The following is a 13,437-nucleotide window of genomic DNA, read 5'->3' on the forward strand; positions in this document are numbered from 1 at the left end:
CAATTTGTAAACATAATAGTTAGAAGCCATTGTATGTTTCAAATAGGCAAATGGAAGCTGGGTGTGATGGCAAGCACCTATATTCCCAGTATTTGGGAGGCTGAGACAGGAAATCACAGGTTCAGGGACAGCTTCAGCAAGTAATGAGACTCTCGTTAAACTAACAAGACCCTGTTTCAAAATAACAATAAAATAGGGTTTGAGTGTATAGCTCAAAGGTAGAGTGCCCCTGGATTCAATCCCTAGCACTTCAAAAAACAAAACAAAAAACAAAAAAAAAAAAAAGGTTTTTTGGAGTATATGTTATTCAGAACATTTTGTGGTAATAGTTTTAGTGTCCTGATAAAAACCAGAAGCCAATTTCTAGTAAGGTAAAAAATATATAAGTAGTAATAATACAGAAGATGAGAGCAAGTCAGATTTTCATAGTTCTATATGCATAACCTCAAGAGAAATGAGATAGCTAGAAGGTATGCATGGTTCAGGGAGTTTAGTTTTAAGATTGAAAAGATGTGGTTTTTTTCAGTTATTGATGCCAGGTCCTTTGACCATGGAGTGACTTTTTTTTTTTTTTTTTTTTTGCGGCACTAGGATGGAACCCAGAACCCATGAACATTCTACTTCTGAGCTGCATCCCCAACCATTTATTTATTTATTTATTTGCAGTACTGGAGATGGAACCCAGTGGCATTCAACCTGAGCTAAACTCCTTGCTCTATTTTTTAAATTTTGAAACAGGGTTTCACTAATTTGTGAAGGGCCTCACAAAGTAGCCGTGGCTGTCCACAAATCGTGATCCTTCTGTCTCAGCCTCCCAAATGCTGGGATTACAAACATGCCACCATGCCCAGCTTGAACTACAATTTAATTTTCTTAACGAAACGGCAAATTGTACTAAAACTCTAAATGGAATGAAATATTATAAGTGATTCTTAAGCCAGATGTCCTTGCTCATGCTTATAATCCTAGTATTTGGGAGGCTGAGAGACAGGAAGATCTCATGAGATGCTCATGGCCAGCCTCAGTTACTTAGGTGAGACCCTCTGTAATTTAGTGAGACCCTGTTTCCAAATAAAGAATAAAAAATAGGGCTGGGGAGCTGGGCATGGCAGTGCACACTTTTAATCCCCATATTTGGGAAACTGAGATAGGAGGATCGTGGTTCGTGGACAGCCTCAGTTACTTAACGAGGCTCTTTGTAACTCATTGAGACCCTGTTTAAAAATAAAGAATGAAAAAAAAAAAAACAGGGCTGGGGATTATAGCTCATAAGTAGAATGCCACTAGTTTTCATCCCCAATACTATGCTGCTGCTGCTGCTGCTGCTGCTGCTGCTGCTGCTGGGAGTGTATCTTGGAGGTATAATGCCCTTGGGTTCAATCCCTAGTACTGCAAAAAAAAAAAAAAAAGTGATTATTAAGAAAAATAGTAGTAGTACCACTTATTTGTTGTATGTTGGGGGCACAAAATTTCTAGTTTTAAAAATAATACACAGACACCAGCTGGTGACACGCTTGTAATCCTAGCATTTGTGTTGTTGAGACAGAAGAATTGTGGTTTGAAGACCACTTCAGCTACTTAGGCCCTTTGCAACTCCGTGAGACCATGTTTTAAAATTAAAAATAAAAAATAGTGCTGGGGGTGTAGCTCAGAGGTAGAATGCCCCTGGGTTCCATCCCCAGTACTGCTAAATGGGAAAAAAAAAAAAATACACAGCCCAGCATGGTGGTACATGCCGGTAATCCTAGTATTTGGGTGGCGGAGACAGGAGGGTCACAGGTTCTGAGCTAGCTTCATCATAATATAATGAGACCCTGTTTCTAAATTAAAAATAAGATAGAAGCCAGTGTGGTGGCACACACTTGTAATCTCAGCATTTGAGGGGCTGAGACAGTAGGATCGTGGTTCGAGGACAGCCTTAGCTACTTAGTGAGGCCCTTTGAAACTCAGTGAGACCCTGCTTCAAAACAAAGAATAAAAAATAAGGCTTTCCAGTAACACACGCACACATTCCTGGGCCTCTGACTCGTAGATAGAATGCCCCTGGGTTCAATCCCCAGCCCCAAAGTAAATAAGCAGATAAACAAATACAAAGACTGCAAAGAATTACTAAAAACAAATGACCAGATGGGCACGGTGGCACAGGACACAGGATTGTAATCCTCGTATTTGGGAGGTTCAGATTGTAGCTTCACAAGGCTGCTGAGACTAGACTGGTTCAAAGCTAGCTTGAGTAATTTAATGAGTTTTTTGGGCAATTTAGCTAGACTCTCAAAAATGGGTGGGGGGTGTGGGACTGGGAATATAGCTCCAGAGATAGAGTATTTCTGGGTTTAATCTTTAATGCCAAAAGAAAAAGAAAAATGGCAGCTTCAGCTTCATCTACTGTAGGATTAATTTTTTTTGAGGGGGGGGCGGGTACTGGAGATTGAACCCAGGGGTATCCTACCTCCAAACTATACCTCTAGCCCTATTTTTTATTCTTTATTTTGGAATAGGGTCTTACTAAGTTGCAGAGGGCCTCACTAAGTAGTTGAAGCTGGCCAAGAACCTGCAATCCTCCTGTCTCAGCCTCCCGATTACTGGGATTACAAATGTGTGCCACCATGCCCTGCAATGTGGAAAGTTGTGTTGGGCTGGGACGATGCGGGGATGAAGAGAGCCACACACCAACAGATTATTAAAAATTTTATTAAAAGAATTTAGCCAAAAGGAAAATTACCAGGTACCTGGGGCTGCAGACTCTGGAGCCAGTTATTAGAGCTGTGCGCCCTTCCAGTCAGCTAGGCCCCTTTTCTGAAAGAAAACCCATAAAACCCTGAACTATATTTGACCTTTTTCATATTGGCTAAGCCCCCTTAACTGAGACAGGTATCAGTTTTTGGTTGGCTAGGCCCTTCTTCTGTCCTTGTCTTAGGTTTTCCTAGGGGAGGGGTCAAACTTTGTACTGAGCAGTTTACCTGATTTTTATTAGAGAACAAAGAGAGGAGGAAGAGTGGTGATTACATTCAAGGGGTAGTTAGAATTTCAGGTAGGCATAGGTTAAAGGGTTACAATTTCAGAAAAACAGTGCAAAGGTTAAACAGGGTTCCACAGGTACACATACATTCCAGAGTAACAGCATAGAGTCTTATACATGATGGAGTCAAGTTGGCCCTTCAGTTGTTGTGCTGAAAACATTTGGGAATGCTACTTACTTAAACTAAATATAAATGCTACTTAAACTAGTCATACATAAACAGTATCAGTACAGAAAAATTAAAAGTGTAATGCTGGGATTACATTGCTGAGACTGGAGGATCGTGGTTTGCAGACAGCCTCAGCTACTTAGTGAGGCCCTCAGGAACTTAGTGAGACCCTGTTTCAAGATAAAGAATAAAAAATAGGGCAGGGGGTTTAGCTTGGAGGTTGAATGACGCTGGGCTCCACCCCCAGACCCACCAAAATATAAATAAATAAAAACTCTATTTGATAGCTTGGTTTAGTGGCAAACACTTGTAATCCCAGGACATGGGAGGCCAAGACAGGAGGATCACAGGTTTAAAGACAGCCTCAGCAGTGTAATGAGAGGTCCTCTTGAAAAGAAAAAGGGCTGGAAGTGTTGCTTGGAGGTAGAATACCCATGGGTTTAATTCTCAATAACCCCCACCCCACAAATATTTTCTTGAAATGAAATAAGTCAAAATTTTAAAGATTCTAGATTAGTGATAACCTAATAATTTTTAGAAAAGGGAAAGGATTTTAAACTGATTCTCTGTGATAGAATTCTACACACACTTTAAATGTCATGTTTTCAAAGAAAATATCTTTGAAAATGATCCCTGTAATAATAGTAAGGAAAACATTATAAAATTATAACACTATAAAATTTTGTGCTGAACTTTGTATCTTGATTTTTTTTTTTTTTTTTTTTGGTGGTACTGGGGGTGGAACCCAGAGGCTTTCTACCTCCGGCCCACACTCCTAGACCTATTTTCTATTTTATTTGGAAACAGGGTCTCACTAAGTTGCTGAGAGCCTCACTCGGTAGCTGAGGCTGGCTTTGAACTTGTGTGATCCTCCTGTCTCAGCCTCCCAAGCGCTGGGATTATAAGCGTGCTCTACTACTCCCAGCTTATTCTTGCTTCTTGGTCTCCTGGTTTTGTTTTAGTTAGATTTTACAAGCAGGTGGCAGTGGTTTGAGAAGAGGGACCTTAATTGTAGAAAAGCTTGTAATATTGAAGCCTTGTCTATCATATTTAGGGCTATACCCCCATGTCTGGTGTGGTCCCGGCACACAGTTCATATTCAAAAAATTATTTTTCATCCGGGCATGGTGGCACAGGCTTGTAATCCCATTAAATAAAAAGACTAAAAGGTCCTGGGATGTGGGAGGGAGGGAGGGAGGGAGAGGGAGAGGGAGAGAGAGAGAGAGAGGGAGGGAAGGAGGGGGAGGGAGAGTGTGTGTGTGTGTGTGGGGGGGGGCTTCACTTTTATGTGATTTTTAATAGTGCAGCACTGTATTCCATTTCCTCAGGAAAACTTACAAGCCTTTGAAGCCCAAATTTGCTTTTTTATATGGCTGTAATCCTAGTACTTGGATCCACTGAGACAGGTGGATGGCAGATTTGCAGCCAGCTTCAGCAACCTAGTGAGGCCCACCCACACTTAATGATATCCTGTTTCAAAAATACAAGTAGCCTGGCATGGTGGCGCACGCTTGTAATCCCCATGCTTGTAATCCCTACGCTTGGGAGGCAGAGACAAGAGGATCTTGCTGGTTCAAAGCCAGCCTCACAGGCCTAAGAGACCCTGTTCTCAAAAAGCTGGGCATAGTGGCGCATGCTTGGGAGGCAGAGACAGGAGGATCGCACAGGTTCGAAGCCAGCCTTGCTGGCTTAAGAGGCCCTGTTTCCAAATAAAAAAAGCATAAAATAGGTCTGGGAGTGTAGCCTGGAGGTAGAAGGGTTTCCAGGAACCCCAGTACCAAATAAATAAATAAATAAATAAATAAATAAATAAATAAATAAATAAATAAATAATAAAATCCAGGTGTGGTGGTGCATGCTTGTAATCCCAGTACTTGGGTGGTTGAGACAGGAGGATCCGGGTTTGTGGCTAGCCTCAGCTATTTAGTGAGGGCCTCTGCAGCTTAGTGAGACCTTGCTTCAAAATACAGAATAAAAAAATCAGGCTAGGAGTGTAGCTCAGAGGTAGAATACCCCTGGGTTCAATCCACAGCACCACAAAAAAAAAAAAAATGCAATAAGCTGGGCGTGGCAGCGCATACTTGTAATCCTAGTATTGGGGAGGCTGAGACAGGAGGATCACAGTTTGGGGACAGCCTCAGCTAATTAGCGAGGCCTTTTGCAACTCAGTAAAACCCTGTTTCAAAATTAAAAAGCCTAAAAAAATAGGACTGTGGGTGTAGCCCAGAGGTAAAATGTCCCTGGGTTCTGTAACAGTTTGAGATGTCAACTTGGGTTCTTGTTCTTAGCTAGTTTAGAAAAAATACCCAGAACTATACTGCGGCAAGCTTAAGCAATTTTTATTATTACAAAAGTAGAAAGAAGGGACAGACTGTGTCAGAGGGACACCGTGGAGTGCCTTGAAAAAGACACTGAAGTTTTTGAACACAGAATAGTTTTTATAAGGATTCATTATCTTCCTCTCATCCAGCTTAGCCAATGGTCTTTTTAACAACCCCCAATCCACTGCAGGTACAGGCCCACCAATTATCTCCATGGTGCAAGTCTTTCTTGTTAGATTTATGGCCAAGCAGTGTTACTTGGTTAACAAGATCAGGGGTTACATGGTATGTGCCTGCTTTGGAGAAGAAGGCCTGTACCATCCACTCATGTCCTTGGGGAGTTTTTAGCCTTTTTCTATCTCTATTTGCTAGAAGTTTTTTATTATGTTGAAAACTTATCTTTAAAGCATTGAAGTTTTGGACCATTAATGCTTTTGTGTACTTGGTAATTAATATAGGGTTCTTTTAACTTTAAACTCCTTTGAGAATTTAGTATTTGTTTTAACATTTCATGTTTAGCTGGGCTAACACCTAGCTTTTAGTTCACCAAGGTCGATATTGGCTACAGCTTAGAGGCAGGAAAAAGGATTTTATTGTTTTGCCTAAGTATGAAAGTGTATTCCCATTAGTTATTAATAAAGCTCTTATTATCAATCAATACAGGCTCAATTCCCATCATCAGTACAGTAAAAAAAAAAAAAAAAAAAAAAGGAGGGGGTGCTGGGGGTCTAACTCGGAGGTAGAATGTCCCTGGGTTCCATCCTCAGTACTACAAAAATAAGTAAATAAATAATAATAATAAAATAGGGTTGGGAGTATAGCTCTGAGGTAGAATGCCCCTGCATTCAATCCCCAGTACTACCAAAAATAAGTAACTAAACAAGTTAGAGCTGGGTGTCCTAATACTTGGGAGGCTGAGACAGTAGGATGGCAGGTTTATGGTCAATAAATAGTGACTCTCTCACACTAGTGAGATCCTGTTTCCAAATAAGAAAATCAGTCTGGGAGTGTAGTTTGGAGGTAGAATGCCTCTTGATTCAATTCTCAGTACCATTAAAAAAAAAATCTGTCTCATTAAATTGCTAATGCTATACTCAAACTTGGGATCCTTCTGCTAAGTAGTTGCAATTCTTTTAATTTTATTTTTTGGTACTGGGGTTCAACCCAGGAACATTCTATCTCTGAGCTACGACTTAAGTCTTATTTTAATTTAATTAAAAAAATTTTTTTGGGGGGGTAGCACTGGGTATGGAACACAGGGGCATTCTACTTTTGAGCTACACCTCCAGCCCTGTATTCTTTGTTTTGAAACAGGGTCTCACTAAGTAGCTGAGGCTGTCTGTGAACCCATGATCCTCCTGTCTCAGTCCCCGAAGTTCTGGGATTATAAGTGTGTGTGACTATACCCAGCTGTGTTAAAGTTTTACATAAATTAAAAAAATAGCCTACTTGGGCTTGGTGTTGCATGGCTGTAATCCAAGTATTTGAGTGATTGAAAAGGTTGAGGGTGTCGCTTGGAAGTAGAATGCTGCTGGGTTCAATCCCCAGTACCACAGACACACACCAAAAAATAGCTTAGTTTCATATTTGTTAGGTTGACCATGTGCATTTGGTACACAGCTTTCCCAAAAAGTAAGCAGATTTTGTTTTGGAAATCTGTATATATAAGTAATGTTTTATACAGATACTATGTGGCTCAGGTCTGTATTTTGCAATAAATAGTTTACATGTAACCAAATTAGTGATATATTAAATATGACTTTTATTCTTTTGTTTTGCAGTTGATAAAAATGGTGATGTTTGCATCTCTATTCTTCATGAGCCTGGGGAGGATAAGTATGGTTATGAAAAGCCAGAAGAACGCTGGCTTCCTATTCACACTGTGGAAACCATTATGATTAGTGTCATTTCTATGCTGGCAGACCCTAATGGAGATTCACCGGCTAATGTTGATGCTGCGGTAAGGTGGTCATATGCTCTCCACTATTCCCCCTATGCCCTCCACACTTCATGATGAAACCTACAAGTCACACATGCTAGGCAATAGCTCTATCACTGAGCTATACCCCTAAACTCTTGAAACTCAACTTGCCCCAGGTATGGTCGTGTATACCTGTAATCCTAGTCCTTGGGAGAATGAGACAGGAGGATCGTAGGTTTGCAGCCTGCCTCAGCAACTCAGTGAGAATCTCTTAACCTAGTGAGATGCTGTTTCCAAATAAAAAATAGGTCTGAGAGTGTGGCTTGGAGGTATAATGAATGGCCCTGGGTTTCATCCCCAGCAAAACCCCCCCCCCCCAAAAAAAAAAAAAAAGCCAGGTATGGTGGCGCTTGCTTGCAATCCCAGTACTTGGGAGGCTGAGACAGGAGGATCTCATTCATGGCCAGCCTCAGCTACTTAGTGAGGCCCCTTTGCTTGCAGATTATTGTTGCTCGGAGGTAGAATGCCCCTGGGTTCAATCCCTAGTACCACCAAAGAAGCAAACAAAAGAAACAGAAAATAGGACTGTGGATGTAGCTGAGAGATAGAATGACATCACAACAAATAAATACAATGAATGCAGGGTAGGGATATATGGGGTAAAAATGTAGTTTTCTTTTTTTGTCTTTTTAAAATTTTTAATTTATTTACTTCTTTTTTGTGGTATTGGTGATGGAACCCAGAGGCTTCCTACCTCCGGTCTATACTCCAAGACCAGTTTTATATTTTATTTGAAAACAGGGTCTTACTAAGTTGCAGAGAGCCTAAGTAGCTGACTTTGAACCTATGCGATCCTCCTGTCTCAGCCTCCCAAGTACTGGGATTACAAGCGTGTGCCACTATGCCAGGCTTATTCTTTATTTTGAAACAGGGTCTCACTTAAGTTGTGGAGGGCCTCTCTTAAGTAGCTGGGGCTGTCTGAGAACCTGTGCTCCTCCTGTCTCAACCTCCCAAGTACTGGGATTACAAGCATGCATCATCACACCCAGCTAAGACGTAGTTATTTTCCAGGTGTGGTAGCACATACTTGTAACCCCAGCCCTTGGGAGGCTGAGACAGGATGATCGCACAGGTTTGAAGCCAACCTCAGCTACTTAGTGAGGCTCTTACCAACTTAGTGAGACCCTGTTTCCAAATAAAGTATAAAATAGGTCTGGGACTATAGTTCAGAGGTAGAAATTCCCTGGGTTCTACCCCGAGTAAAAAACAAACAAACAAACAAAAAAAAACACACACACACACACACACACACACACACACACACACACACACACACACACTTATTCTATGTGATCAAAGTTAAGTTTAGCCAGACATAGTGGCTGACATCTATAATCCCAGTACTTAGGAGGCTGAGACAGAAAGATTGCAACTTTAAAGCCAGCCCCATCAATTTACCAAGACCCTGTTTCCAAATAAAAAAATAGAAGCCGGGTGTGGTAGCATATGCTTGTAATCCCAGCATTCGGGAGGATTTGACAGTAGGATCGCGGTTCACATTCAGCCTCAACTACTTAGTGAGGCCCTTTGCAACTCAGACAGTTTCAAAATATAAATAATAAAAAATAGGGCTGGGGATATAGCTTGTAGGTAGAATGCCTCTGGGTTCCATCCCCAGTACCACACACACAAAAAAATTAAATAAAATAGGGCTGGAGGTATAGCTTAGAGTTAGAATGACTTTGTATTCAGTCCCCAATGCCACAAAAAATAAAAAGCGAGGGTCTGAGAAGGCACATTGGAACCTTTTGAGTGTTGGGGTGTGACACAGGGTAGTGTTTATTTCACTTGAGTGGATGGCAAGCCAGATAGTAAATTCAGTTTAAGGTATAGCAAAAGGAGGGCATCATAAATGCAAATATGAAGAGTAATGACTTTGGTATCAATATGCTAGCACCCCTGATTCTAGTATTCATTATATTTGTATAAAATCCACATACTATCATTATTTTAGGGGGAAGACATTGAATATAAAGGCTTTTAATTCCTCTGTATTCGCTGTTTTTCTCTGATAAGCCTTTTCTCCTTTTTTCTGGTTCCATTGAAACTTTAGGCTGTCTTGTTTCTGTTGCAAGCTTTTTAATCTAATTCTTGTCATCTAAAACCTCCATTATTGGATTATTTCTTTACCATTTTCCCTGATTATGAAGGCTTATACCTTGAAAAAATATCCAACTTATTTATTTAAATAGGGCCTCAGGAGCTGAGTGTGGTGGTTTACGCTTGTAATCCCTTCATTTGGGAAGCTGAGACAGGAGGATGGAGTTTGAGGACAGCCTCAGCTACTTAGTGAGGCCCTTTGCAACTCAATGAGACCCTGTTTCAATATAAGGAATAAAAAAATAGGGCTGGGGTGTAGCTCAGAGGCAGAATGCCCCTGAGTTCCATCCCCTGTACTGGGGCGGGGGAGGTTCTCAGGAGAATAGATCTGAGGAACATCCTTTCTGCTGTTGAATTCATAGTTTCTCTGCATATAACATATTTATGATAAACAGCCCCTGTCTGTAGTCCACAGTACACGGCACAGTAGAGTCAACAAAGGATAACTATGCTAGCTAGTCACTGCTTTGTAGTCATCATCTGCCAGCCTATCCTTTGCTTAGAAGTAGCACTTGCTAGCTAGGTGTCCTGGCAAGTGCTTGTAATCACAGTACTTGAGTTTATACCCATATTTCCTCAGTTGTCCCACAGAGAGCTCATACCTCTCTTGTTCAGACCTGATGATGATTGACTTTCTGCTCCCCTGGCCCAGATCAATTCCCTTTTTCCATAGTTTCATAGTAATCTCTCTACTTGTTATCAGTATACTTGATTGCCCGATAGATGTAATGATCCACTTATTGATGGGTTTAGCTTTAAGAGCCAGATTTGTTTTTTGAGTCTCTTCCTTTGCAAAGGCAAGGATAGTCATCTTCAAATCAATGATATTTAAGAAAAAGAAACACAGGCTGGGCCTATTATCTACTGGTGGGTAAAATCAGCTCTTCTCATTGGAATTGTGTAGGTACCTGCATGTGTCCCATTTTTCCTTGCCTGGCGGAGACAGTGATAATTTATCTCTTTGCCCATGTTTTTCTCTAGTAGTACTCAGTATCTTTTCCTTCCTTCCTTCCTTCCTTCCTTCCTTCCTTCCTTCCTTCCTTCCTCTTTTTCTTTTTCTTTCTTTCATTCTTTCTTCTTTTTTTTTTTGTGTGGTAATGAGGATGGAACCCAGGGGCATTCTACTTCTGAGCTACACCCCCAGCCCTGTTTTTCATTCTTTATTTTGAAACATGGTCTCATAAGTTGCAGAGGACCTCACTAAGTAGCTGAGGCTGTTCTCGAACCTGGATCCTCCTGCCTCAGCCTCCCAAATGCTGGGATTACATGAGTGCATCACCACACCTGGTTGTACTCAGTATCTTTTCAGTGTGCTGCATCTCACCTGTCTACCTTAAATATAGGAAACTGTGTGTCTGTTACTAGGGATTGAACCCAAGGTTATACTACAAACATGTTACACCCACAACCCTATTCTATTTTTATGATGAAACAGGGTCTCACTACTTGCTGAAGCAGTCCTTGAATCCCTACGATCCTTCTGCCTTAGTCTTCCAAGTCCTGGGTTTAAAAGAGAATTTTTCTTGTAGAGGTAATTACCACATTTCTGCTTGTATATTCCAGCAGAGCACCTTACAAAAGAATTTTGCCTGTTTTTTTTTTTTTTTTAACCATATCAAACCATTTTTTGTGTGTGGTATGGGAGATTAGACCCAGGGACATTTTATCTTTAAGCTACGCTTCCAGCCCTATTTTATTTTTGTTTTGAAACAGGGTCTTGCTAGGTTGAGAGTCTCACTACTTACTGAAGCTGTCCTCGAAACTATGATGCTCTCTCAACTGCCCAAGTACTGGGATTACAAACATGTTCTACCATAGCCAACTAGAAACTGTGTGTGTGTGCGTGTGTGTGTGTGTGTGTGTGTTGCTGGGGATTGAATCTAGGGCATTCTACCTCTGAGCTATAGCTTCAGCCCTATCTTATTCTTTATTTTGAAACAGGGTCTCACTAAGTTGCTGAGGGCCTCACTAAGGAGCTGAGGCTGGCCAAGAACCTGCAATCCTCCTGTCTCAGCCTCTCAAGTACTGGTATTACAAGCATTCGTTACCACAGACCTGGTGTTTCAAACTTTTTTTTTGGGGGGGGGCAGTGTTAGGGATGGAACCCAGGGGCATTCTACCTCCGAGCTATACTCCCAGCCCTATTTTAAAAAATTATTTATTTTTTTCAGTACTGGGGATGGGAACCCAAGGGCATTCTACCTTTGAGTTACACCCCCAGCCCTATTTTTTGCTCATTTGTTTCTTTCTTTCTTTCTTTCTTTCTTTCTTTCTTTCTTTCTTTCTTTCTTTCTTTCTTTCTTTCTTTGTTTATTTATTTATTTATTTATTTATTTATTTATTTATTTATTTATTTATTTTTTGCGGGTCTGGGGATGGAACCCATGGGCATTCGACCTCCGAGCTACAGCCCCTGCCCTGTTTTTTTTTTTTTTTTTTAATTCTTTATTTTGAAACCAGGTTTCAGTTGCAAAGGGCCTCACTAAGTAGCTGAGGCTGTCCATGAACTGTGATCCTCTGGTCGCAGCCTCACAAATGCTGGGATTACAAGTGTACACCACCACACCCGGCTCTTTATTCTTTTATTTTGAAACAGGGTCTTGCTTAATTGCAATAATTGAGGCTGTTCATGAACTGCAATCCTCCTGTCTCAGCCTCCCAAATGCTGGGATATAAGCATGCACACACCACGCCTGGCTCAAAACTTTTTTTTTTTTTTTTTTTGCGGGTCTGAGGATTGAATCCAGGGCCATTCGACCTCGGAGCTACACCCTCTACCCTATTTTTTAGTCTTTAATTTTAAACAGGGTCTCACTAAGTTGTGGGTCTGTGAAATGCGATATTCCAGTCTCAGCCTCCCGAATGCTGGGGTTACAAGCATGTGCCACCACATCCTGTTCAGCTCAGACTATTTTTTTGGAGGGGCTGGTCTGGGGATGGAACCCAGGGGCATTCGACCTCCTCGCCACACCTCCCCACCCTAGTTTCTATTCTTTATTATTTTTAAAAAATGTTTTTGGGTGGCACTGGGGGTGGAACTGGAACCCAGGGGTTTTCTACCTCCGGGTTATATTACCAGACCTATTTTATACTTTATTTGGAAACAGGGTCTCACTAAGTTGCTGAGAGCCTTAGTAGCTGAGGTTGGCTTTGAACCTGTGCAGTCTGCCTGTCTCAGCTTCCCAAACACTGGGATTACAAGCATGCGCTACCACGCCTGGCTTATTCTTTATTTTGAAACAGGGTCTCACTGAATTGCAAAGGGCCTCACTAAGTACCTGAGTTTGTCAGTGAACCGCGACCCTCCGGTCTCAGCCTCCCAAATGCTAGGATTACAAGCGTGTGCCACCACGCCCGGCTTGGCTTAAACTGCTTAACAGTTAAAGTGTACACGTTAACAAAGGCTTACATTTAAAACTAAACTGCATACTAGAGATTATAAGCAGGAATTTACATAAAATCATTTTATATTACTTTTAAACCTACAGAAAGAATGGAGGGAAGACAGAAACGGAGAATTTAAGAGGAAAGTTGCCCGCTGTGTAAGAAAAAGCCAAGAGACTGCTTTTGAGTGACATTTATTCGGCAGCTATTAACTTCTCTTATTTCAGGGTAAGTTTACTTTAAAATCATACTACTATTTTGCCTTTTCCTAAATGCTGTGGTAATGATTTCTTTTTTTGCACTGAGGATTGAATCTGGATCCATTCTATCTCAGAGTGTACACCCTTGCCCAGTTTTATTTCTTATTTGGAAATAGTGTCTCACTAAGTTGCCACGGCTGGCCTTGAACCTTGTAATTTTTCTGTCTCCGCCTCCCAAACATGCGCCACCATGCCTGGCCTTT

General features: G+C 41.2%; 1 protein-coding gene across 1 annotated transcript in view; it reads left to right on the forward strand.

The window, feature by feature from the left end:
* UBE2G1 (ubiquitin conjugating enzyme E2 G1) overlaps window positions 1-13,165 on the forward strand; it is a gene marked incomplete at both ends in the record, with an annotated part of 119,080 nt that extends 105,915 nt beyond the window's left edge. The window contains 2 exons of the mRNA XM_080713278.1: window positions 7,291-7,469; window positions 13,079-13,165. Coding sequence (XP_080569404.1) covers window positions 7,291-7,469; window positions 13,079-13,165 — 266 coding nt within the window. The remainder of the gene's footprint in view (window positions 1-7,290; window positions 7,470-13,078) is intronic.
* Window positions 13,166-13,437: the final 272 nt, after the last annotated feature.

The sequence above is a fragment of the Muscardinus avellanarius genome, assembly GCF_963383645.1.
Source record: "Muscardinus avellanarius genome assembly, chromosome: 16".
NCBI lineage: Eukaryota > Metazoa > Chordata > Mammalia > Rodentia > Gliridae > Muscardinus > Muscardinus avellanarius.